The sequence below is a fragment of the Lontra canadensis genome, unplaced genomic scaffold (genome assembly GCF_010015895.1).
Source record: "Lontra canadensis isolate GAN:19392208 unplaced genomic scaffold, GSC_riverotter_1.0 scaffold93, whole genome shotgun sequence".
Lineage (NCBI taxonomy): Eukaryota > Metazoa > Chordata > Mammalia > Carnivora > Mustelidae > Lontra > Lontra canadensis.
The window spans coordinates 2,436,539-2,463,530 of record NW_022631087.1 but is presented as its reverse complement, the minus strand read 5'-3'; the positions used below and the strand labels follow the sequence as shown (position 1 = coordinate 2,463,530).

The 26,992-nt window shown below is 36.6% G+C and overlaps 1 protein-coding gene across 1 annotated transcript in view; it reads left to right on the top strand.

The window, feature by feature from the left end:
• CRY1 (cryptochrome circadian regulator 1) overlaps positions 1 to 20,950 on the top strand; it is a 92,054-nt gene extending 71,104 nt beyond the window's left edge. Inside the window, exons 3-13 of the mRNA XM_032836537.1 lie at positions 4,935 to 5,077; positions 10,142 to 10,326; positions 10,723 to 10,811; positions 11,391 to 11,531; positions 11,613 to 11,924; positions 13,058 to 13,209; positions 13,441 to 13,643; positions 13,748 to 13,843; positions 19,112 to 19,183; positions 19,258 to 19,361; positions 20,311 to 20,950. Coding sequence (XP_032692428.1) covers positions 4,935 to 5,077; positions 10,142 to 10,326; positions 10,723 to 10,811; positions 11,391 to 11,531; positions 11,613 to 11,924; positions 13,058 to 13,209; positions 13,441 to 13,643; positions 13,748 to 13,843; positions 19,112 to 19,183; positions 19,258 to 19,361 — 1,497 coding nt within the window. The 3' untranslated portion in view covers positions 20,311 to 20,950. The remainder of the gene's footprint in view (positions 1 to 4,934; positions 5,078 to 10,141; positions 10,327 to 10,722; positions 10,812 to 11,390; positions 11,532 to 11,612; positions 11,925 to 13,057; positions 13,210 to 13,440; positions 13,644 to 13,747; positions 13,844 to 19,111; positions 19,184 to 19,257; positions 19,362 to 20,310) is intronic.
• The last annotated feature ends 6,042 nt before the right edge of the window (positions 20,951 to 26,992 follow it).

Sequence of the window (26,992 nt, the reverse complement as noted above, 5' to 3'; positions counted from 1 at the left end):
GCAAGTTCCTTCTCTACAGGGAAGGTTTTGTGTTACTGTGGCAGGAGAACCCATGCACTGAGGTGTGAATCTCAGTAGAGGCTTCTTTTCTTCTACGTTCTTAATTCATTATTTTCTTATTTTCCCTCTGTTTAATGGTGGTAGCAGCATTCTGCAATTCCTAATTTTGGACACCTTAGACAGCAGAAGTCACATATGTAATTCTAAATTTTCTAACAGCCACACTGAAAACAGTAAAAAGAAACAGATGAAGTTAATTTTAATAATGTATTTTATTTTAAAAAATACATATTTTTATTTAATGCAGTATATCAAAATATTTTCCTTGCAATATTAAATTATTAAAATTTTAAGCTATTTTAACCTCTTTTTAATATGAAGTCTTTGAAATCCAGTGTGTATTTTGTTCTTTCAGCACATCTCTGTTCCAACGAGCTACATTTCAAGTGCTCAGAAGCCACTTCTGTGGCTAGTGACACCATACTGGATAGTGTAGCCTTAACTCCTCTTTTACTCCTTCTTTTACTCCTTGTCATCATCGATCAGCTTTACTTGCTAATAATTCTTTACGTTTATATTCAGATTGCTGATGTGGTTTCTGTTTCCTGACTGAACCCTGATTGATTCAGTCAGCAAAGCCAAAAGCTGGGTCTTTGAAAAGATTAAATTGATAAACTGCTAGCAATATTGATCAGGGTAAAAAAGGGAAAAAATCACTTTTATCCAGAATAAAAAGGAGGATATTACTAGAGAGTCTCTAAATTTTTAAAAGCATAATAAAGGATGTTATAAATATAATGCTAATAAATTATTCAACTAAAATGAAAATTTTCTTAAGTACAAGTTATAAAATTCTCAGAAGAAAAGAAAAACGTGAATAACGCTATATCTCTTCAAGAAACTGAATTTATGATTGAAAACCTTCCCATAAATAAAATTCAAGGCCCAAGAAGGCTTTAGTTGTGAATTCTATCACATATTTGAGAGAGTAATCATACCAGTTTTATAACACTTTTCAGAAAACTTAGGAAAATGTTGGGAACACTTCCCCAAAACACTTATTTTATGAGGCCAACTTAACTCTAATACCATACTCTACTAGTAAAACTGGTGAAGAAATTTTAAGGAAAAAAAAATAACCAAATGTCCCCCCAGAAACAGGCTCAGATACCCTTAAAAATATATTAACAAATTAAAATTAGCAATATTTAGTTTAGCCCCGGAATACCAAGTTGGTTCAACATTATAAAAATCAATTAAGGTGAACCTTCCTGTTAATAGAATATAGGAAGAGCTGTTACAGTTATCTCAATAGATGAAGAAAGAGCATTGGACATAATTCAACATCAATTTATGATTTAAAAAACTTTAACCAAACTAGCAATAGAAAACTGGTAAATGTTAATTCGATAAAAGTTGTTACTTTAAAACATAGCTAATGTCATTCTTAATGGCAAAATAGTGAGTGCTTTCCACCTAAAATCAGGAGAAAAGCAAGGATATAAAGTTTTATCACTAACTGAAAGTCTTGCCAGCGTAATTGGGAAAGAAAAAGAGTAGTTAATTAGCTTATCAGCTTACCGGAATTCCCATGTTCTCTATCATAGCATTCTGTTTTTTTCTGATGGTTGTTTTGTATTTACTTTTTATTTATTTATTTATTTTTAAAAATATTTATTTATTTGACAGAAAAAGAGAGACAGTGAGAGCAGGTACGCAAGCAGGGGGAGTGGGAGAGGGAAAGCAGACTTCCTGCTGAGCAGGGGACCTGACGTGGGGCTCAATCCCAGGACCCTGGGATCATGACGCAAGCTGAAGTCAGATGCTTAATGACTGAGCCACCCAGGCACCCCGTGTATTTACTTTTTAAATTACCTCTGTGTTGCTAGTTTTCTTCAGTAAGCTCTAAGAGGGAGGGACCTAGCATTGTATCTGGCCTGTAATAAAGATTATAATATTTGATGTATAAATGAATTTATTTAATGTTTCAGGAACCTTCTTTTCTCTAGTTTTTTTTTTCCCCCCTTGTGGAGAGATATTCACTAATTTATCCCCAGGGAAGAAGTGAAAGATTTCACTGGTGAATGTAGTAGAAGGAGCTAGGTGAGTGTAGCTCAGATTGTATGAGTTTAGCTCAGATTATACCTTTTCTTCTCACTTGCTGAGAGCACACATCCTATTCTCTTCTCCTATGCAATAAATCCATACTGCAGGAGACAGGCTGCTTATCTTGGGTAGGTAAATCTGTTTAATTCAGGGGTAAAATATTAGCAAGCTTACCTGCCCATAAACCTGAAATTTTTCTGCAGTTCATCTTTACTAGTAATGTGGTCTGTATCTTGATCTTTAGGTGTCTGACTTATGTTTCCTTTTTTTTTTTTTTTTCCAAAAAATGTTATTGACTTAAACTCTATCTTAAACTCTATCTAAAAACTAAAAAATTATTTATAAAAAAATCAGAATTGCCAACTACTATTTAGGAAAAAAAGTTGTAACATATATGGCAGAGAAAAGTTGCTATCATTAAAACATAAGGAGCTCTTACAAGTCCATAAGAGAAGAATTTAGTGTGATAGAAAACCAAGCAAACATAGCCTGCAACTCACAGAAAAAGAAAATACAAATAGCTAGTAATAACAGCTGTCATTCATTGAATTTAACTGCGTTCTATGTCCTTAAGAATTTACAGGCATTATCTTGTTTAATCTTTCAGCCCTGTAACATAATTATTTCTTTTTTTCATTTTACTATAACAAACACATAGTGTTTATTTTGTGCTAGGTGCTCTCTAAGCATATTACTCACATTCTACCCATTTTATAGATGAGGAAGCAGACATGAAGAGTTTAGCCATTTATGTAAATAGTTGAGCCAGTCTTTGAACTCAGGAGGTCTGACTTTAGATCCTTTGTATTTTTAACTACTACTCTATACTGCTTCACTATAAAACAAATATAATGCTTTCTTAGTCTTATTTTATTTCCAAATTTCAAAAACAGTACACAATCATACTAACAAATGTGAACAGTGCAACAGTGTATAAAATAAAAAATAATTATTTTATTTGCACTCCTAAATTTAAAGGTAACAGCTATTGACAGGTTGGTATGCATTCTTCAATATGTTCAAGAAAGGAAATTTTTTAAAATGAGTACTGTTTTTCTGTGTAAAGCATATGTATGTGTTATTGGTTTTTAAAAACCTTTAACATACTACTGGCAAGTATATGGGGAGTAAGCACTTTGGTATACTACTGATGAGAGTATGAATTAGTACAATATATCTGGTGGAAAATTTGACAGTGTCTTTTGAAATTTTAAATATGCTTATCTGTTGTTTTTTAAGAAACTATTTCTAGGAAAAATAGATCAAATGCCCAAAAATGTTTAAGATGCATGCATAAAGATAAGAATATACACTGCAAGGTTTATAGTACTATTTTTTTTTTTTTAACCCACCGTTGGGAACAGCCCTTGTCTAAACTGTACGGGTTTGGAGAATTAGTGTGTTACCATATAGTGAATTAAATAATAGTAGACTTACAGTTGATTTTTTTTTCTTGTAAGATACATCAGAATAGATTTTAGATTAAAAAATGTTACTACCCCCTTAAGAAATCACAGTTCCCTGAAGTCATAGTCTCTACATTGAAAATCACTATAAGGAGATGTATACAGAACTTATCGGTATAGCACCTGATACTCAATAAATATCTGACATTATTACTATCTCTGTTTCTCCACAGCTAACGTTTTTTGGTAATCTGAGATAAAAACATTATAAAACAGAGTACCTCCACAAAGCAACATATACCATATTAACTATCAAAGGTTTGTGAAAGAGCATGTGGGTGGCTCAGTCAGTTAAGCATTTGCCTTCAGCTCAGGTCATGATCTCAGGGTCATGGAATTGAGCCTTCCGTTGTATCAGATTCCCTGCTCACTGGGGAGTCTGCTTCTCCCTGTGCTCCCCACCAACTCATGCTCTCTCTCGTATTCTCTCAAATAAATAAATAAAATCTTAAAAAAAAAAAAAAAGTTTGTGAAAGACCAATTCTTAGAATCTGCAGACATAAATACCCTCCAGGTATTCTGGTTCTTTGTGAACTTGGGCAGGTCCCTAAACTTTTTTTTTTTAAAAGACTTTATTTATTTATTTGACGGAGAAATAGAGAGTGAGCGACAGAGGGAGAGGAAGAAGCAGACTCCCCACTGAGCAGGGAGCTCAATGCAGGACTCTATCCCAGGACCCCGGGATCATGACTTGAGCCGAAGGCAAATGCTTAACTGACTGAGCCACCAGGCGCCCAAGTCCCTAAATTTTTAAAATAACCTTCTCTCCCAAATGGAGGTATCAGCCAAAGTCCCAAACTGGGGGTTATTTTGAGGACCAAATGAGAACATATAAGTGTAAATTATTTGAAAAGTAAAGTGCTATGCAAACAAATTTAGGAAGCTGATTTTAAGCATATTACTAGTTAGATTGTTTGCTGACTAGTACAATGCCTAAAATCTACTGAGTATACATTTCTTAGTTACATAATTCTGAATTTATAAATTGTGTAGTTTCAGGGCACCTGCGTGGCTCAGTGAGTTAAAGCCTTTGCCTTCGGCTCAGGTCAGGGTCCCAGGGTCCTGGGATCGAGCCCCAAATCAGGCTCTCTGCTGGGCGGGACCTTGTTTCCTCCCCACCCCCGCCCCCACGCCTGCCTCTCTGCCTACTTGTGATCTCTCTCTGTCAAGTAAATAAATAAAATCTTTAAAAAATAAATAAATAAATTGTGTAGTTTCTTCCTGCATATTTGAAGTCTGATTTATGTATATTCATTTCATATGTAGGGTTTAAGCTTTTCACTTTTTCCCAGAATGTATTGTTATAGTGGAAAAATAATTATGAAAATTTATGTACATTTTTGTTCCTTTTATGTATTTTAGGAATGGAACATTACTAAACTTTCAATTGAGTATGATTCTGAGCCTTTTGGAAAGGAACGAGATGCAGCTATTAAGAAACTGGCTACTGAAGCTGGAGTGGAAGTGATTGTACGAATTTCACATACATTATATGACCTGGACAAGTAAGTTTTTCTTCTTTTATTTTTATGGTATAATACACATAATATTTGTTGTCTCAGCCATTTTTAAGTGTACAGTTCAGAGGTGTTAAGTACATGGACAAGGGTGCACCTGGATGACTCTGTTGGTTAAGTGTCCAACTCTTGATCTCAGCTCAGGTCTTGATCTCAGGGTCATGAACCCAAACCCTACATTAGGCTCCACCCTGGGCATTTAAAAAAAAGTACATGGACAAGTAAGTTTTAACCTGTGGGATTTCAGTTTTTTAAAATGAAGTAACAACATATACATAATACAGTTGTGGGAGAATTAAATAAATATGTTAGACCCTTAGCATTTTATTTAACTGCTCTGATTTTTTACTTAGTGACAGATGCCAAAATTACAGATGTGTGAGTGCATAAGACAAAAATATTTAGAGTCTCAGTTTCAAACTGTTAAGAGTATCACTAAATTTACCTTGACTGTCCTAACTCAGCCTGTGGTCTTGCCTTTGTGAGCTTTTAGCAATATTAATTTCATAGTTTATATGACATGAAACCATGAAATGCTGTGATACATTTAGTATGATTGTCTGAAGTTTTTTTATTTCTTGTGTGTTAGTCTTGTCTATCTGTATTTTAAGTCCAGTTGCAAATTGTGTGTAATACTATTTTGTGAAGCCATAGTCCTTTGAACAACAGCATACTATCTTACTTTTTAAAATGTATTTCTTGAAATATCATCTCTTGGTGATGCTTTGTCCAAAAAAGATTATAGTTTAAATTTAGGAGTTATTATATGCTTTGAGTTTTGAAGTTTCACAAGATTTATTAACGTAGTAACTTTTGCCTTTTAAATTATTTTGCTTTTAGTTATTTCCTCATTTTATCGAGTTAGTAAAGCCAATTCTATAAGTTATATGACAGACTAGTTAATTTTATTCTATTTTTCCAAATGTATGAAAAAACTGTGGTTTGATTTCAGGCAGTGGTCTTATTTCCTATTAAGTCGAAGTCATATATCCCTTGAAAATAAACTTGCCTTCTAGTTTACCAGTTTTCTTAACTTCAGGAAGCTGATATCAAGAAGGAAGTGTATTGGGGGTAGGTTTGGGGGTGGGACTTTCCCTTTTTCCCTTCTAACTTCATGGCTGGTCTAATAATTAAATTGACTTAAGACAGATTAACAGGAGAAAAATAAATTTAATTCATATATCCAAAAAAAATTCATATATCCAGGTTATGAGACTCAAAGAAGTGAGCAAAGCAGGCAGCTTTTAAATCTCTTAGACAAAGAAACAATAAGTGAAGAAATGCCAAGACACTTAAGTAAGTTTGAGTTTAGGGTAGCAAATGTATGAAGTTTATATAGCCTTCTTAGGCCTGAATTCCCTGTCTCTGATGATGAGGATACCTTTTATTCTCCAGGTTCTAGGAGAGTGCCCTTCACATAGGGAACTTATTTCTTGCTTTCAGGGGGACAGAGCAGGCTCAGAGTGTCCTTCTTATACGGACTGTTTCTTAAGTAACTTTAATTCAAAGTAATCAATATGCCAAAGTGATAATATTTTCGAGTGGCCTGTCTCAAACCCCATGAGAGACAAAATAGGTAAGAGCAGTTGCATCCGAGTGGGAGATTTAGTGTTATGCATATAATTGGATTGTTTAGTGGATTGAATGTGAATATTTACTATATATAATTCATCATATAAAAATGTAACGTACAGAAAACATTTTTCTCAGGTTTTTATTTTGCTTAAGTCATGTAATTAGCAGTGTCAATAATATCACTGCAGTATCACTGTCTATAAGTTTCATTATGCCCCTGTGTATAAACTGTGTATTACACTGAAACAAAATTACTAAAAGCAGAGAGGATAGTTCTTGTGGTATTACAATTACATAGAAATTATAATTTATATGTAATTCTATGTATTATAATGAAAAATGTACTTTTAAAAAAAATTTTTCATCATGATAAAAGTGTACTCTTTAATCTCCATCACCTATTTACCCCATATCCCGCTTCACCTCCCCTCTGGTAACCCTCAGTTTGTTCTCTGTAGTTAAGTGTCTGTTTCTTGATTTGTCTTTTTTTGCCCCCTTGCTTGTTTGTTTTGTTTCTTACATTCCACATATGAAGTCATTTGGTATTTGTCTTTCTCTGACTAAGGTATTCCACTTAGCATCATACTCTCTAGCTCTATCTATATTTGTTGTTGCAAATGGCAGGATTTCATTCTTTTTTTTTAAAAGATTTTATTTAGTTAGTTGACAGAGGGAGAGAGATCACAAGTAGGCAGAGAGGCAGGCAGAGAGACGGCGGGGGGGAAGCAGGCTCCCTACTGAGCAGAGTCTGATACAGGGCTCGATCCCAGGACCCTGAGATCATGACCTGAGCGGAAGGCAGAGGCTTAACCCATTGAGCCACCCAGGCACCTTGATTTCATTCTTTTTTATGGCTGAGTAATATTCCAGTGTGTGTGTGTGTGTGTGTACACATATGTGTGTGTATGTACACATATGTGTGTGTGTTTACACACATACATACAAACCACATTGTCTTTATCCATTCATCTATTGATGGATACTTGGACGGCTTTCGTAGTTTGACTGTTGTAAATAATGCTGCTATAAACATAGGGATGCATGTATCCCTTTGAATGAGTGTTCTTGTATTTTGGGAGTAAAAACCCAGTAGTGCAATTACTGGATCTTAAGGTAATTCTAACTTTTTGAGGACCCTCCATACCATTTTACACAGTGATTGCACCAATTTGCATCCCCACCAACAGTGCAAGAAGGTTTCCTTTTCTCTACATGCTCACAAACATTTGTTGTTTCTTGTGTTTTTAATTTTAGCCATTCTGACAGGTATGCATTGGTATCTCATTATCGTTTGATTTACATTTCCCTGATGATGAGTGATACTGAGCATCTTTTCATGTGTTTCTTGGCCATCTGGATGTCTTCTTTGGAAAAATATTCATGTGTTCTGCCCATTGGTTTTTTTTTTTTTAAGATTTTATTTATTTATTTGACAGACAGAGATCACAAGTAGGCAGAGGCAGGAAGAGAGAGAGAAAGGGAGGCAGGCGCCCTGCTGAGCAGAGAGCCTGATGCGGGGCTCGATCCCAGGACCCTGGTATCATGACCTGAGCCGAAGGCAGAGGCTTTAACCCACTAAGCCACCCCTGGCGCCCCAATTCTGCCCATTTTTAATTGGATTATTTTGGGGGTGTTGAGTTTTATAAGTTCTTTATAGATTTTGGATACCAACCCTTTATCAAATATGTCATTTGCAAATGTCTTCTCCCATTCAGTAGGTTGACTTTTAGTTTTGTTGATTGTTTCCTTTGCAGAAGCTTTTTATTTTGATGTAGTCCCAGTAGCTTATTTTTGCCTTTATTTTCCTTGCCTGAGGAGACATATCTAGAAAAATGTTGCTGCAGCTGATGTCAGAGAATTGTATATTGTATATTCATTCTTCCTTTGTTGATAATTAACTGACCATATGTAATTGTGGGTTTATTTCTGGGTTTTCTGTTCTGTTCCACTGACCTATATGTGTGTTTTTATACTAGTACTATGCTGTTTTAATTACTACCACTTTGTAATGTAATTTGAAATTTGGAATTGTGATACCTCCAGTTATGTTTTTTCTTTTTCAAGATTGCTTTGGCTCTCCAAGGTCTTCTGTGGTTCCATATAAACTTTAGAATTGTCTGTTCTAGCTCTAGGAAAAATGCTATTGATATATTTTTTTAAGATTTTATTTATTTATTTGACAGACAGAGATCACAAGTAGGCAGAGAGGCAGGCAGAGAGAGAGGAGGAAGCAGGCTCCCCGCTGAGCAGAGAGCCTGATGTGGGGCTCGATCCCAGGACCCTGGGATCATGACCTGAGCCAAAGGCAGAGGCTTTAACCCACTGAGCCCCCCACGTGCCCCAATGCTATTGATATTTTGATAGGGGTTGCACTAAATGTGTATACTGCTTTGAGAAGTGTACAAATTTTTTAATATATTTTGTGTTAATTTTTTTAGGTTTGTTTATTTATGTAATCTCTACACCCAACGTGGAACTCCCCTCCCCCAACATCAAGAACTGCACATTCTTTTCACTGAGCCAGCCAGGCACCCCATCAGTATTTGTTTTTTTAGCCATGAGTATGGAGTGTCTTTCCATTTCTTTGTGTTCTCTTGAATTTCTTTTGTCAGTGTTTTATAGTTTTTAGAGTACAAGTCTTTCACCTCTTTGGTTAAGTTTATTCCTAGGTATTTTATTTTTTTGGTGCAACTATAAATGAGATTGTTTTCTTAATTTCACTTCCAAATGCATCTATGAGGCCAGTATCAGCCTGGTACCAAACCAGATAAAGACACCATAAAAAAAGAGAACTATAGGTCAGTATCTCTCATGAATATAGATACGAAGATCCTCACAAAATACTAGCAAACTGATTCCAACAGTACATTGAAAATGAGGAGGGAAATATAAAGTATCTATAAGATACATATACTGACATATTTAACAAAGGCATGATGAGCACAACAGAAAGTTGCAAGTGATTATCACTATAGTATATAACATAGAGTATATAGTATGTAGAATCCTAATTAATAAGACTTGCTTTGTTGCTTCTCATTATAATACTGGTCTGGTTTGTTTTTTACTGATTATTAAGAGATTCTTTGAACTGAGTTTAATATGTTTTTACTTTTTCACATATATTATTTTTATGTTACTGTCTTTTGGCTAACTTAACCACTTGTTTTTTCACTCATGGTGCTTAATAATACCCTTTGTCTTAAAGGTATTGTTATTTGCATGCTGTATATTTTTGACACATAGCAGATGTCTAGAAAATGAATGGAATTATTTTTTAGATTCACTAGCTATTTTAATAAGTTTCCTGATCATATGAGAAGCTTATATCCTCCTGGAAGTCTTAAGTAATTAACTTTGTTTTTTGATTTTAAGCATTTTCAGAAGTTATCAATCAAAATATATTATCATTTTTTAATACTAGCTGCATTTTACTAACTATTTTTTTTTATTTGCATTTTACTAAATTTATAATAGGATCATAGAACTCAATGGTGGACAACCACCTCTTACTTATAAAAGATTCCAGACTCTCATCAGCAAAATGGAACCACTAGAGATGCCCGTAGAGACAATTACTTCTGAAGTGATAGAAAAGTGTACAACTCCTCTGTCTGATGACCATGATGAGAAATATGGAGTCCCTTCACTAGAAGAACTAGGTAGGTGTAAATGAAGCTTGAGAGTTAATAAACCACTGAGAAAATCTCACTTCTGATTTGATATGTAAAGTATTTTGCATTAAGAGGGAAAGAAAGGAGAAAAAAACTTAATCTCTTATACTAAGAAGTAATAAATCTATATATTATGTGTTCTATAAATGTGATGTATCTGTTAATCACCTTAAGATGTTTGTCCTAAAGAACAGAGACCCTATTATGTCCTTATATGTGAAGACCTATCTAGGGCCATAAGTTCATATCTATGCTACTGTTGTAATTTTTCTGTGAAGTAGTTTTCCCAATTATTGTGGTTCATAAAAAATTATTTTAGTTCCAGAAGAATATTTTTTTCTTTTTTCTGTTTTTGTTTTGTTTTGTTTTGTTTTGTTTTTTTAGGTTTTGATACAGATGGCTTGCCCTCTGCAGTATGGCCAGGCGGAGAAACTGAAGCACTTACACGTTTGGAAAGGCATTTGGAAAGAAAAGTATGATAATATAGATCTTGCTTGTATTTCCAAACTGACATTTAAAAAATAATTTCACTCTTTTTAAAAACAAAAAATAGACTATTGAAAAGAAGAATTGAGAGAAATAGTTAAAATAACATAAACCTTAATTGTTTGAAGATTAATAACCATCTCCTCATTTAAATATTTTTTCTTCCTCCACTGATTATTTCCTCTTTAGCTACTACCAATACCATCTCTTCTATTCTTCCTATGTATGCTGGTTTATCTGATGACCGTATCTTTGAAGCTAAGATAAAGTTCTTCTATTTCACCTTGAGCTCAGTGTCAGGGAGACAGGTTGGAAGTGCTCTTAGCTTGGTGTTAGGAATTTGAGGTTAATTTATTTCATAGGAGTATGTGTTACACAAGGATGGCTGAAACAAAAGAATGCTCATTTTTATTCTGTTGTGTTTCTTACTAAAACATGTTTGTGACTGGGGTAGTAAAATTTTATTCCCCAAGAACTATGTAACTTTAAAAAAAAACAGGTCAGTTTTAAACACTCTTTTTAAATGGAAAAGGCAGTTAGCTAGCATAATTCTCTCTCTGTTTCAGGCTTGGGTGGCAAACTTTGAAAGACCTCGAATGAATGCAAATTCCCTGCTCGCTAGCCCTACTGGACTCAGTCCTTATCTCCGATTTGGTTGTTTGTCATGTCGACTGTTTTACTTCAAACTAACAGATCTATACAAAAAGGTATTACCTAAAACTGAAGCTTACTTTTCAAAATACTTCTTTAAAAATTGCTGTTACTACTTTTTTGCTTTTTAACTTTAGGTAAAGAAGAACAGTTCCCCTCCACTGTCCCTTTATGGACAACTGTTATGGCGTGAATTTTTCTATACAGCAGCAACAAATAATCCACGCTTTGATAAAATGGAAGGAAATCCCATCTGTGTTCAGATTCCTTGGGATAAAAATCCTGAGGCTTTAGCAAAATGGGCAGAAGGCCGGACAGGTTTTCCGTGGATTGATGCCATCATGACACAGCTTCGTCAGGAGGGTTGGATTCACCATTTAGCTAGACATGCAGTGGCTTGCTTCCTGACCCGAGGTGACCTGTGGATTAGTTGGGAAGAAGGAATGAAGGTGAGTATTCTTCTAACTAATGTAGCACAGTCTTATTTTGAGTCTATACCTTATTAAAACAATTCCTAGAAATTGTCTGTTACTTAGATTCATTTATAGTCTAATTTTTTCCAGCAGGTAAAGAATTTAATTCCCTAATACAGGCACACTCTTGGAGAGCAGAAATGGTGTAATCAGACAGGAGAAATGGTGATAACTGCTTTGATTAATCTCAAGTCATTTCAGAGACTGAACCAGCCTACCCATCAAGGGAACTATAAGATTTAACACTCTGGACTCATTGGATTACATATTTATAAGTGATCATTTCTGTTACAAAAGAGGATTTACCCAAGAATTCTTAGAAATAGTAAATTTACATTATAAAACTTAAAATATATATAATTTGCCTCACTTCAGTATCATAACTTTTTAATGATTTGTTATGTAAAGTGAAGCATATTACATTTTGAGACATCATCTTATGGTTATATATAACAGGACTCGTTTTACCTATCTGCCTATATCATAGATGTCCCCTATCCAAGGACCATTTCCAATCCTTTTTTTTTCTTTTGTGTCTCTGGTATTTCCTAATACAAAGTTTTACTTGAAGTAAATGTATAGTACAGACTTAATGAATTTATAAAAAGGCATTTAAAGTCTGATTCCCTTTTGGTCAAGGAATTTAAACTCTGTAATGCTAGTGCTTTTTTTTTTTTAATCTTTTGCTTTTTCGCTAATGCATTTTAAGTCATTTATATTTGGGTGCTCCCTATATGTAGGGGAGTGTACCAAGCTTCTCAGTTTTTGTTAGTGATTTATTTGGTTACATCTTTGCTTTCTTGAAAGTGTTTACTGCTTTTTTTCTTCCATTTTTTAATTGAATCAGTGACTTGACTGATTATTTTACCCTCCCCCATAACACTGCAAAGACTAGAAAGAAGAATTCACTTATATTACTGATATTTTTCTTTCTCTGAAATAACTCATTATAGAACAGAATATTAACAAGGAGCCCACTTTGGAATGTTTAGTTTTACAGTTCTGTGCTAGATTTTCTTTGCCTTGACTTTTGATCTACAGAGACCTGGAAAATGCTTGCTTTGAGAATTATATGTGTACAAACTAATTGGTTACTGTTACTTCTGAAGGTATTTGAAGAATTATTGCTTGATGCAGATTGGAGCATAAATGCTGGAAGTTGGATGTGGCTGTCTTGTAGTTCCTTTTTCCAACAGTTTTTTCACTGCTATTGCCCTGTTGGTTTTGGTAGGAGAACAGATCCCAATGGAGACTATATCAGGTAAATCAAGGGTGATTATTATTCAGTTTGGAATAACTAATCCAGGAAGAGCTTTTCATGTTTAAGCAACACTTAAGGTGTTCCCCACTCATGATGGGCAGCAGAGATGAGGAGATGGGTAAATAAATCATTAAATGGTTTTGACTTGATTTTGGTCATTCATAGCTAATAATTAGTTATAATTTGCTTGTAGGTCATTTTATTTATAATTTTTCTTCCTTCTCCCAAAAGACGTTATTTGCCTGTCCTAAGAGGTTTCCCTGCAAAATATATCTATGATCCCTGGAATGCACCAGAAGGTATCCAAAAGGTAGCCAAATGTTTGATAGGAGTTAATTACCCTAAACCAATGGTGAATCATGCCGAGGCAAGCCGTTTAAATATTGAAAGGATGAAGCAGATCTATCAGCAGCTTTCACGATATAGAGGACTAGGTATGTCGGTAATTAACTTTGGTTTGTTTCTTCGGGAGGTGTTTATGTATCTATCCTTGAGTTTGATCTTGGCCATAATTTAATAGGAAAATTTTTCCCTTTAGGTCTTCTTGCATCAGTGCCTTCTAATCCTAATGGGAATGGAGGCCTCTTGGGGTATTCTCCTGGAGAAAATATTTCAGGTTGTAGCAGCAGTGGAAGTAAGTGAAAAGGAAATTTCTATACTTTGCAACATAAAGAGATTAATAATCAAATATATTTTTTATTAAATCTCACTATAATATTTTTTCTCCATACATGTATACACACACACACACATACACACACCCACACACACACCTGTCATTCCATTAGTGACATTTTGTAGATGGAAAACATCATTACATGTAGTAGAATTTAGCTCAAGGTAAAGATCTTACAAACTGAATGAGGAGGACAATTTTTTTTTTAAGATCTTGTTTATTTATTTGACAGACAGAGATCACAAGTAGGCAGAGAGGCAGACAGAGAGAGAGGGGGAGGCAGGCCTCCTGATGAGCAGAAAGTCCGATGTGGGGCTCGATCCCAAGACCCCAGGATCATGACCCGAGCCGAAGGCAGAGGCTTTAACCTACTGAGCCACCCAGGCGCCCCGAGGAGGACAATTTTAAGGGTAGAATGAAACTCAGATATCCCTTCTGAAGGCTCATTTTTTTTTTACTTTTTTACTTTTATGTATAAGGTAAATAGTTAAGGTTTAGTGGTCCTATGAATATGGCCAAAAGGTTTATCATACACATGCATGGGGCCTTTAGCTTTTTGCACATGAGTTTTTCCTTCCAGTCTTGTTTGTAGTGGTTTTCCATATGATATATACTTAATTGCCACCTATATTCTTAATGTGTGATATTAATAATGTCAAGGAGCCAGTACTGGAAATTTGAATCATTGTATCAGTTTTCAAGGGCTCTAACCAAAAATAACATGAGGCTAATTAATTTGATTAATTAATTAATTAAATGCCTCAAGGCATTTGAGGAATGCTTACTTTTTTTTCAAAAAAGTCACATTTTTAAAAATTGATATTAAGAACAAAACCTTTAAAAAATTGAGCCTTTCTGATTCAGAAATACTCTGTATCCTTTTGAGAGCATATACTTTTTTTTTCTTCAACAATTAGATTAAGGAGAAAGGAACAAAGCACTCACATTTTGACTATCTACTTTATGCCCAATATAAGGAGATTTTTGCCACATTCTGAAGTATATCCTTTTATGCCCTCTACTTACTCTGTTTGTAGACTTTCATAGTGTCTCACAAGGTATATCAAAGGGCAAGATTATTTATAACTTGTACACAGATGACTTGAAGTATTTCTGTTCTTATAATAAAGCAAACCATAATCTATTTATGATAGTAATGTTTTAGTTTTTATTTTTTTCTATTAAAAATACCTGTTCAGCATTATTAGTCAGTAGGGAAATGCAAATAAAACCACTAAGAGGCTTCCCACTTAGGGTAACCAACTGTCAATGATTACCTGGAATTGAGGGATTTCCTGAGACATGAGACTTGCAGTGCTAACACTTGAAAAATCCCTGTTAAACTGGGATGACTTAATTACCCTGTACCCACTCTAGTGCCTAAAAAATGACAGACAATAAGAGTTGCGGAGGATGTGAAGAGCCTGGAACCCTCATATGTTGTGAGTGGTGGTCTGTAAAATGGTACAGCCACTTTGGGAAATAGGTTGGCAGTTTCTTAAAAGCTTATAAACTTAACATAAAACCCAGAAATTCCATTCCTAAATATCTGTCCAAAAGAAAAAACATAGATCTACACAAAGACAAGAATCATAAGAATGTTTATGATGGCTTTATTTATAATAGTCAAAATGTGGCACATCCGTGCAATGGAATACTAATCCATAAGAAGGAATAAAATGCTGGTACTTGCTACCACATGGATAGACCTCAAAAATACTATGTTAAGTTAAAGAATCCATACATAAAAGACCACATATTGCACAATTCCATTTGTATGAATTATGCAGAAAAGGCATGTCTTTAAAATAAAGTAAGTTAATGGTTACCTTAGGTTTAGGGTAGGAATGAGAATGAATGCAAATGGGCATGAAAGTGTTCTAAAACTGGATTGTGCTGATGATGACACAACTCTGTAAATTTACTAAAAATTATTGAACTGTGTACTTAAAATAGCTGAATTTTATGTAAATTGTACCTCAAAACTGCTTAAAAAAAAACTATTCACTATATACAATTTAGGAAATTCAGAAAAATAGAAAAGAAGAAAAATAAAAATCACCCATAATTCCATCCAGCAGAGATAGTCACTATTAAAATTTCAGTATATTTCCTTTGAATATATTTTCTATGCAGTTTTCTCCCCACAGTACTTTAAGTTAGAATTTTTTTTACAGATTTTTTTTATTGATTTGACAGAGAACATGCATAAGCAGAGGGAGGGGTAGAGGGAGAAGCAGTCTCCCACTAAGCAGGGAGCCCTATGTGGGGCTCCATCCCAGGACCCTGAGATCATGACCTGAGCCAAAGGCAGACACTTAACCAACCTAGGTACCCAGGCACCCCTAAGTTAGAATTTTATGAGTGAAAAACCCTTTTGGTGCTGTTGGCAGTATAACATAAGAAGAGTGTGATCATACAAACTTTTGCCCTTAGAAAAATGTGGGATTTTTAAAACAAGAAATATGAGGTGTTTTTTTTTAAGTTTTCATTCTAAGATTCTTATCTCATGTAATCTTGGCATGTGAAATTTAACTACTGTAGTGTCCCTAAAGACATGATGAATATGGGAATTTCTGATTTTTCTGAGTACCTAAGCTAGTCATTAGCCAATTGATTTGGCAAAGCTCTTTTCTCTGCTCATTGTCTCTTGTACTGTTATTCTTGTGAAAATATAATTTACTGCATTTTTTAAAAGAATTTTTTTGATGGAGAGCACAGCAGGGGGAGCAGCAGGCAGAGGGAGAGGGAGAAGCAGGCTTGCAGAGCAGGGAGTCCATTGCGGGGCTCCATCCCAGGACCCTGAGATCATGACCTGAGCTGAAGGCAGACACTTAACAACTGAGCCACCCAGGCGCCCCAGTTTACTGCATTTTTATGGGGAAGTTATAGGCAGTTGAGATATTCATGAATTTAGGGCACAGGAAGATTTTAGGTGCCTGCTTATCATTTAACTCTCTAAAGGAATAAGATGCTATCTTAAGGAAATTCTGTATATATTTATTGAGCTTATTAACCCTCTCCCATCTTCAAAAGTAATCATTCTCCTGATTTCTATTTTTTCCCTCTTTTGAACTTTATAAAAATCTTATAGTTTGTATTCTTTTTTGTGTCTGGCTGCTTTCACTCAGTATTTTTTTGTTTATGAGATTATTCTCATTTATCTTAGAACAGGAAGAGGAATAAAATTAATGGAGTTGAGAAAATGAGGTGACTAGTCTGTTATTTAGAGCCTACCTCTGTGAATCTTCCAGTAAAATTGACTTTTCCTTCCTCAGTGTCCTCACTGTATGCTGTAACAACTTCCATCCCAGAACCATTATATTACTTACTTGTACTTAGTGATTTTATGTATCTGTCACCTTCTACTTGGACTGTGAGCCCCTTGAAGATAAGACCTCATGTTTTTGTAATATTTGTATCCCTAGGACCTAGTATAATCTCTAGCATAAAGGAGCACTCAACAGTTGTATTAGGTATGACTAAATACAATAATTGAAAATATATTTTTTGAAGTTTCCTTTTTTTTGTTTGTTTCCTTTCCTTTTTAAAACATTTATTTTAGAGAGAGAGTGTGTGCATGAGTAGGGGGAAGGACAAGGGAGATGAGAATCCCAGGCAGACTCCCTGCTGAGTGGGGAGCCTGATGCCCGTCTCGGTCCCGAGATCATGAACCAAACTGAAACCAAGAGTCCAATACTCAATCAGCAGAACCACCTAGGCGCCCCTACTGAAGTTTTCTTGATTGCAAAATATATGTAACATAAAACTTAGCATTTAACCGTTTTAAATGTACAATTCAGTGGAATTAAGTACATTCACAATGTTGTGTGAAGTTTTAAATAATTTGTGCAATAATGGAAGACAACAGTTATCACTATTAGGGGACACTCTGCTGATGGTGAAACCAGGAGTAGCACCATTCAGTGGTGAGTGTGCTGTAGTCCAGAATCTGACCTTCAACAAGTCCAAGAACTGAGTGTTTTTAGTGTAATTAGAGGTGACCATCCTGTAAATGGCAGACTAGAAGTTTAAAAGTCAGTTAAGCATCCGACTCTTGATTTTGGCTCAGGTCATGATTTCAGGGTCATGAGACTGAGCCCTGCATCAGGCTCCAACTGGTTGTGGAGCCTGCTTAAGACTCTCTCTCTTCCTCTGCACCACCCCCAAATACAAACATATACACACCCACACACAAACACATGTACACACATACACACCACCCATGTGATATAAAATAGCAGGGATGTGTGGGTGGCTCAGTCAGTTAAGCATATGCCTTTGGCTCAGGTCATGATCCCAGGGTCTTGAGATCGAGTCCTGCATAGGGCTCCTTGCTCAGCAGGGAGCCTGCTACTCTCCCTACTTGTGCTCTCCCCCCCCTTTCTCTGACAAATAAATAAAATGTTCAAAATATATATATCAACAGGGAACACTAGTTTATTATTTATGGTGGAGGTATCCCTTTCCAGTGATAGAAGCCCTCATCCCTGATCAGGGCATTCACTTCCCCAATTCTCAGTACCTAAAAAGCTGAATTCTTTATCCAGAGGAACTTGATGAGCATGAAATTACAATAAAAAAAAAATAAGTAGATTGCCTTACTCAGACCATGAGGTGACTTGGGTGTAGGGGCTAGAATGTTCACATTTGTCCATTACCTGGACACACTAACAAAAATGTTTCTCTAGAACCTACTTTCTGTGCCAACCCCCTCTCCTATAACATTGTTTCTTTTTGGAAGGATTAATGTAATTGCTTAGGCTAGGTAACTGCCACATTGTGTTTCCTCCTCTTTGTGTTAATTGAATAGTTTAATTCTCATCTGGAAGGCCCTTACTCACTTACCTCCAAGGACATATGTTTTGGACAGGCACTGTGGGAAGAATGTGGAATAAAGGGACAAGAGGTAAAGGAGGATGTGTATTTCACTGTTGATTTATATTTTGCTTCCATGGTCAAGTGTCTAATTGTTATTCAGTAAAGAAATGTTTTTTAGAAAATGATTATCAGTGATTTTGCCTTTGAACCAAAAGTCAACATTTCTATGACCCTAAGTTTAAATTTTCCTGATTTGGACTTGTGACTTTTTGTTCTTATGAAGGATTGAGGTTTAGTCCTAAAAAGCATAAATGACCTTAATACAATTACTAAAAACTAGATTTGTAGTCTTAATACATAAGATTTGGGGTTTAAGTAATTTTACTGTGTTTTAAATACTAACAGGTTGCTCTCAAGGGAGTGGTATTTTACATTACGCTCATGGAGACAATCAGCAAACTCACCTATTAAAGCAAGGTAAGAATGAAGCATTTGAGCATACTGTTCTTTTCACCTTCCTATCTTAAACATAATTTTTTTTAAATATGTAGGAAGAAGCCCCATGAGCACTGGTCTCAGCAGTGGGAAACGTCCTAGTGAGGAAGAGGACATGCAGAGTATCGGTTCTAAGGTCCAGCGACAGAGCACTAATTAGGTAAATACTTTAGACCTTTATTTCTTGCTTTAGTGTAGTGTGTAATCAATATAAATTAAGACAATTTCCAAAATGGGGCTTATCACATTTTTCAAACTACAGAAACTGAGCCTTAAATTTTTCAGTGATTATTATAAAATTAGTTAATTCTTAGACAAGAGAAGTGTGTCTCTACTGGGAAATTGCAGCACTTAGTTTTAAGATCACCCTAATTGATGACATTTAAATTTGAAAAAGTAATGATGTTGTGCTCAAGTTTTTTCTCAGAAAAAGACATCTTTTTAATTCCTTACTATACGACCTTGAGTCTAAAACAATTAAAGTGACTTTTTATTTTAGTGGTATTATTAATCCCTTTATGAACTTTTCCCCAAATCTTTTCCTCTTAAATGTTTATAACTTTCTTTTATCTGTTGTGATACTTCTGAAATCTAAATTCTTTCCAGTTCTGGAATAGTTTGATTTTTTAAATATTGGTCCTTATTAGAGGTATCAAAAGGCCATGGCTATATTCAGTTGAATTGGATGTGGGATCCTATTTTTTGATTTAAGTTTATTTGAAAAGTATCTATAATAGTACATTTACCAGGTTTTAAAAACATACTCAGTTATCTTAAACTGTTGGCATTTTTTAAATTACTGCTAACTATATTTATCATGGTGACCATTGACTAACATACAGAATTGTTGAATCAGTATGATGTACACCAGAAACTTAATATAATATTGTCTGTCAGTTATACTTCAGTAATAATATATATATGAACAGCAATAATAAAAAGTAAAATAAAAAATATAAAGTTTTTTAAAATTACTGTAGTTCTTAGCACCAGCCCTAATTAGACTGTACATTTCTTAAAGATAAGATCAGTAAATACTCATCAAATTTTTATCATTTAATTCCTTGCAATCAAACTTTACCCCATTTTTTTTCCCCCTTAAATCACAGAAAACATTCAGGAGGAATACTGTTGCAGCTGAAATTGGTGGGGAGTTCACTACTTTTTTCAGTTAAATTATTTTAAAATGTTCTTCATTGATGGAAAGCAGTTACATTTTGAAATGCATTGTTTCTAATGACATTTCTGTAGTTTTAAACTTTTTAATGAACTTCATGTAGGACAAATGATAATTTGTATATAAAGAACTTGGTAAAAATTTTGCTTAATGTAAATATAGTCACAATTAATATAGACCCATCAATATATTTTTGATAATTTTTCATGTATGGTAAAAGTTAAAGTGGCAAACTGATATTCTGATATACAAACTGAAGTTTTGAAAGTCGATGTGGGAAAATAGGAGGTTTTTAGACTTTCTTAAAAGACTTTGTTAAAATTTTAGGACAAAATTTTCTTGACATCATTGTTTGATCTAACTTTACACTCTTTGATAATGTTTTAGAAAATGTGCACAATCAAAATTGGTAGTTATAACCTCTGTTAACACAGACAATATATGTTTTAAATCTTCATGTATGCCTGTTTTGACCCAAATCTGTGGAAGTATCATGTGTTAAGTTCTCCTTGTCTCCTTTTGTTCATTTACAACTAAGTGACCTTGTTATTAAAGTATATGCATATATGGAATCTTGTGTACTTGGTGGTGGTTGTTTTTTCTTTTCTTTTTAAGTTTTTGTTTTAGGTAAGGGGGAGAGCATTGTTATAGGAGATGTGATTACAAATCAGAGACAGTCTGTAAACCACATGTAACCATTCTGAATTAAGGATCAGGTTCCACTTATTTTAGTAATGCAGTATTTTTCACAATTATTCCAAATAAGATTACCAACTTCCAAATGCTTTATACTTTTTATAATACCTATCTATCTGCAAGAAAGATATAAAACCAAAGTGGTTATTTCAGGTAATGAGACTTATAACTATGAGTTAGTTACTATAATTAATAATGTGGGCTCTGGAGTCAAAGACCTGGCTCTGCCACTCGTTCGAGATCTTGGGCAAGTTATTAACCTTATAGGGATAAGAGTAGTATCTGCTTCATACTACATATGAAATACTCATAACAGTGCCTGGCATGTGGCAGTTAGTCGATAAATGTTAGCTGCAAGGCTGCTGTGCTTTATAGATCCCTGGATCGTGCAGTGCATAGTCTGCCTAACTGTATGCTATAGCTGTGGTTAGCTGTTGTTATTCTCGTTACTATTATTATCCCATTCCTATCTCTTGTAGGCTAGTTTTTTCCTTTTGGAATTATAACCGGTGTTATTTTTTTTTTCCTTTTCCCCAGTCTTTAGTTGTGATAGATGTTCAGGGTGATAATTGTATTTAAAAGTAACTTAAGAATAATTTGAGTCTAAAATCCAAAAACAGTAACATATTTTTATATGATACACATTTAAAAAAGCATCCTGAATAATGAATTAACACTGAGTGATAAGTTCCATTACTTAGAAAAGAAAAAAAAATATGCGTTATCTATCTTCTTTTGCCACTGTTAATAAGGAGTGGTATCTTAATTGTTTTTCATGATGCTTATATTTACCAGTCAGTCTACTCTTTGGACCTGATTGTACCGTACAGCACTGAGAAATTCATAGACCTGGGACCATTCATCCAGGGGAATAGAAGATTCAGGGTTTTTTTGTGTTGTTTTGTTTTGTTTTTTAGCAGGCTTCATGCCCAGTGTGCAGCCGAATATGGGGCTTGAACTTATGGGCCTGAGATCAAGACCTGAGCAGAGATCAAGAGTCGAACCCCTAACAGACTGAGCCACCCAGGTACCCCTAAAAGATTCAGTTTTAGGGGCGTCTGGGTGGCTCAGTGGGTTAAGCCTCTGCCTTCAGCTCCGGTCATGATCTCGGGGTCCTGGGATCAGGCCCTGCATTGCATCAGGCTCCCTGCTCAGCGGGGAGCCTGCTTCCCCCTCTCTCTCTGCCTGCCTCTCTGCCTACTTGTGATGTCTCTGTCAAATAAATAAATAAAATCTTAAGAAAAAAAAGATTCAGTTTTAATGTAAATAAATATTTTAGTAAAAGAACATTGTTTCAGCATAGACACTGATATTTTACTTCGACATGTAGGGGGATTTTGGCTTTTAGGGGCTTTTGGGGAGGCTTTTTCACTTTGGTCTAAATTATAACTGAAAAGAATCACTGAAAGGGAAAGACCATTATCACTGTATTCCAGTTGAGCGGATGTTTGAATACAGTGTTTTTCCCCAACCAAAGGGTTAGTGTTCTGAAAATGCTGCTGGTGGTTGAGGGATTTAAGGTCTTATATTCTTTGAGGAAATATCAGTTGAAATCATATTAACAAAACCTGTTCTGTTCTGGCAAGTTGGAAAAATTGAGTTGAGGAAAGCAAACTTTTGAAAGAACCTACGTGAAGGTTTTATGTTTTTACACTCACTTGAAATAAATTAGTAAAATTGGGATATAAAAGACTGATAACAGTATGTTTTTAAGGCCTCTCTTAAGTACTAGAAGCTTCAAGATCTTGCCACAATTTCAAACATGTTTGTAATTTTCTTATAGGTAATATCCATAATACTGGCTTCTTTTCTCCATTTCTCCATCCAAGGTTTTTTTTTTTCCTGATTGCATGGCCTAGAAATTCACTAAATATTGGAATGGAAAAAACTAGGTCACATTTATTAATACAGTTGGCATAGCTGAATTGGTCAGTTTCAAGTTTTGATTACAATGTACAGGATCATATGTTTTACTATTTCTTACACAATTATGTGGAGCCCAGGTTCAAGCTAAGCTGCCAGCACCCTAGTGTACATGTCTGCTCCCTTCCTCCTAACCACAGCATGCAGTTCTAAAGTGCTTGAGTTTAGATTCCTCAACTGCCTTCTCTTCTCATATCCTACTCTAATTCCTTTTTCCTAAATGCAGTGAAACATTTTGGTTAATCCAGGCCTCAGATCCTTGTATTGCAGGAAAAAGTGTTCAATAAAGCCATGAATAATAGGATTTTTACATAAAGATAACTCAGAAGGAGAAGGGTTACTGACTAGCATCCCAGACCTCAGATACATTAGCTACTCATTTAATTTTAGAATGTCCTGGAGATCAAAGTTGATCTTGAAATAAAGAGCTAGGATTCTTGCTGCTACTCCATGTAATTAAAATGCAAATGTCAGGCCATCTCAAAAAGCCTGTTGAGCACAGACTATTAAGGCTAGACTCCAATTAACATTTCCTGGGTTCCTATAATGTGCCAAATATTGTTCAGAGGGAAAAAAAACCTGTAAATTTCCACAAGGGGTTCACAAAGAGGGGGCAGTCTGGAAGAATTACAGTGGTGTGTGTTCAAGCCATGTTAGAACTGTGCACAGTGTGTGCTGTGAAACATATGAAGGGAGAGATCTCCAGCCTGGGAAAATCCTAGCTTTCCCGATTCCCAGCTCTACCCAGGAATGTAGGACAACTAGGCAGGGTGGTGGCACCTATCTCTGGAAACATTTCACTCTAGTTGGGATTAATCATGTTATCCGTTGTTAATGTCTTTGTCCTTCACTGTCCTACATGTAAACTCCGTCAAGACAGGGAATGTACTTTATTCCCCCTTGTCTTGTCCACCGCTGTCTTCTCATTGCTGTTTCACATGCTTGGAACTTAATAGGCATACCATCAATATTTGTTGATTGATAGATAAATTAAGAATAAATGGGATAGACATTGAGACTGGCTTTAAGGAGAAAGCAGTTTATGAGGTTGGCATCAGAGATAATAATTAGAATGTAAACCACTGGTCAGTTTATCAGAAAAGGCAAGTATTTAGATGGAAGTGGCAGGGGGAGGTTTTTAAAGACATAACACAGTTGCTGACTACTGGGGCCGGGTGGAAGGGGCAGCAAGAAGGCTAGATATGTTCCCAGAGGTTTATTGTTTTGGAACTACATTTTTTTTCTTTTGTAAATTCTTTACCCATCGAATTATTTTGGGAGCTCTGAATGGCTATAGCTTAAAAATACAGCGGCTTCTGAGTTACTTTTACATTTTTTTCTTATGAGCTAGTGACGTTTCCCAAGAGACAAAACGACCGGAACTCCCAAGTTTTCTAAATGCCGGTAAGGAAAGGGTGTGGAAATGCCAGGCGCGTAATTGCGGCACCTGGCTCCGTTGCCAGGCAAGCTGATTCCCACGCTGGCCGGCCTCCGTCGCGCAGCCCCGCCTAACGTGAGGGTCGCGCAGCCTGCGTCCCGCACCTTGATTGGCTGCGTTGGGGCTGCGTCTGCGGGCTCACGGGTCTCCTGTGCCCTGATTGGCTGGGGGCTGGGACCACGCTGCGGAAGGGAATTCGCGGCCCTGTTGGGACACTAGTCTCGGGACCCTGACCCCTGTTCCCACGCCTCGGGAAGACGGCGGGCTACGGGAAACCTCGGCGGGGGGTGGGAGGAAGGACGGAACCAGGGACCCGGGACTCACTGCGTCTTGCACGGAGTGGACAGGTGAGTCGCACCCCTTTCTCCGCACCCCCGGGGTGGGCCTCACCAGCAACACAGCGGCCGACCGGCAGGGGTTGGGGGTCGCGCACCGAGAAACGGGACTCCCCGCCAGCTCGCTCAGCATGCCTGGCCTGGGCGTAGGTCAGAGGTTCTGGAAAAGCGCAGGCGCCACAGGATGGATACGTGGTTTTCGATCATTCCCCGAGATTTTCTTCCTTTCGGTCCTCATTTTTAATTGTTTATACACATTGGGGTTAATTTGAAACTGTCAGCGGATCGTGCATGTTATAAAGTAGAGCTTAATTGAATTGTTACCGATGTTGTAGAGCGTAGTGTGTAAAGTATGAATATTGCGCATATTCTTGAAGTGAACTTAACACTTCAAGAGTGCTTAAGGAACAGGATTATCTGGGAATAGACCATGTTGTGATTTAACAAACATTTGCCAAGTGTATTGCTGTGTAGGGCAAAGGGTAAGCGCTGTACTCTGAAGCCAAGATGTTGGGTTTGAATCCAAGGTCTGCTGCCTTTTGTTAGCTGAGCAGACCTTGGGGAGGTTACTTTACCTGCATCTGTTTCTTCAACTTTAAAGTCGGTCATTGTGGTGACTTTTCCGAGTACTCTGTAAGTGGTTTATGATATTAACTCAATTTAGTCTGAACAGGGACCCAGGATGTAGTGTCCCCATTTTCCTGACACTCCGGCTGAGGCATGGAAAAGCGATGTGACTTTCCCAAGTCCCAACATAACCAGTGACCAGGAATTAAGCCCGTGCAGACCACAGTTTTACACACTACCTTAGGTTGCCTCATGAACTGGATTTGTTCATTCAGTTTCAGTTGACAAATACTAACTTTGTTCCTCTGTGAACCAAGTTCTTTGCTGCGTACAGGGGACAGAGAAGAACAGGACTCAAACTCTGCCCTGCCAGCACTTGCAGTCTAGTACAGGTTGTTTGTAGCCGGGCTGCAGGTACCCGTGAATCCCAGTAAAATCTTTTCCAAAACGTTGTGAGTACAGGTCTTTTCTTTTTTGTTCTTTTTGGAAAGGGAGTCTGGGGCTCTCACCAGGTTCTCTAGTGGGTCTGAGTCCGAAAGTTATGAAGAAACATTTTGGCAGAAGAGCTGGAATCTGACGTAATGCCTGACAACACAGCATGAGCTTAAAAAAAAAAAAAGAAAAACCATTGGTTGAACGGATGAAGAACTTTACAGAAGTTTAAGTGCTACAGTAGGGTAAAGAGGAAGGTGCTGTGGAAGAACACACGCAAAGGTCCTCCTTGTCCCGCAGTGCCTCCTAGAGTCAGCAGTGCCCCTGAAGTGAATGGTAGGGAAGCAATTCATTGGAACATAGTGGTGACAAATCTCTGCCCTCCTGGAGGGTGAGACAGAAACAACACATGAACAGATGCAGCTATGACAGGTGGCAAAGAGAAGCAGTCCATGGTGCCATGAGAGCCTATAATGGGGACAAGTGGCTTCATCTATTCAAGACAGTGAGGGAAGTTTCCCAGAGAGAGCGGCACTCAGTCCTAGGAGTTAGACAGGGGCACTCTGGGCGTGGGGACCTGCCCTCAGCCTTCAAAGACCTTGTGGTGGGAACAGGCAGAGCACCAGGGACTGAAAAGAACTGGTGTGGCTGGTGGGGTTGGGGGGGATTGGAGGAGAGGGGCACAGATCTGGGTGGTGACAGAGCCCAGATAGAGGCCTTTTAGACCATGGTGTAAGACGTTTTTATTTTGTTTTATGTCTTTGTCCTAAAGTGCCATTGAAAAGTTTATTGCAGGGAGCTGACAAGATCACATTTTGAGAAGAAGTCGGAAAGAAGCCGAAGTGATTAACTGAAGCCCTGGATGAGGACAGGATCCCTAAGAATTCTGTAAGGTAAGAGGAGGAGAGTGTCTAGAATCAAGCCTTGAAGATGAGCCTGCAAAGAAGACAGATAAAAGGAAGTGAGAGTGTAGCAGGGTGGGGAGGGGAAGAGAACGGAGAGTGGGAAGTCTTGGAAATCTGGAGAGAGAGTATTTCCTGGAGAAAGTGGTCAACTATGCTGAAAGCTTACAGAGGTCAAAAGAGGAAGGAACAGAGCTCATTGGCTCTAATCACATAGAAATTGTCTTTATTGGGATCTATATAAGTAGGAGAAAAGGAATTGGAGAGAAAGAAGCATCTGCAAGAATTAACTGAGGATGGGGCACCTGGGTGGCTCAGTCG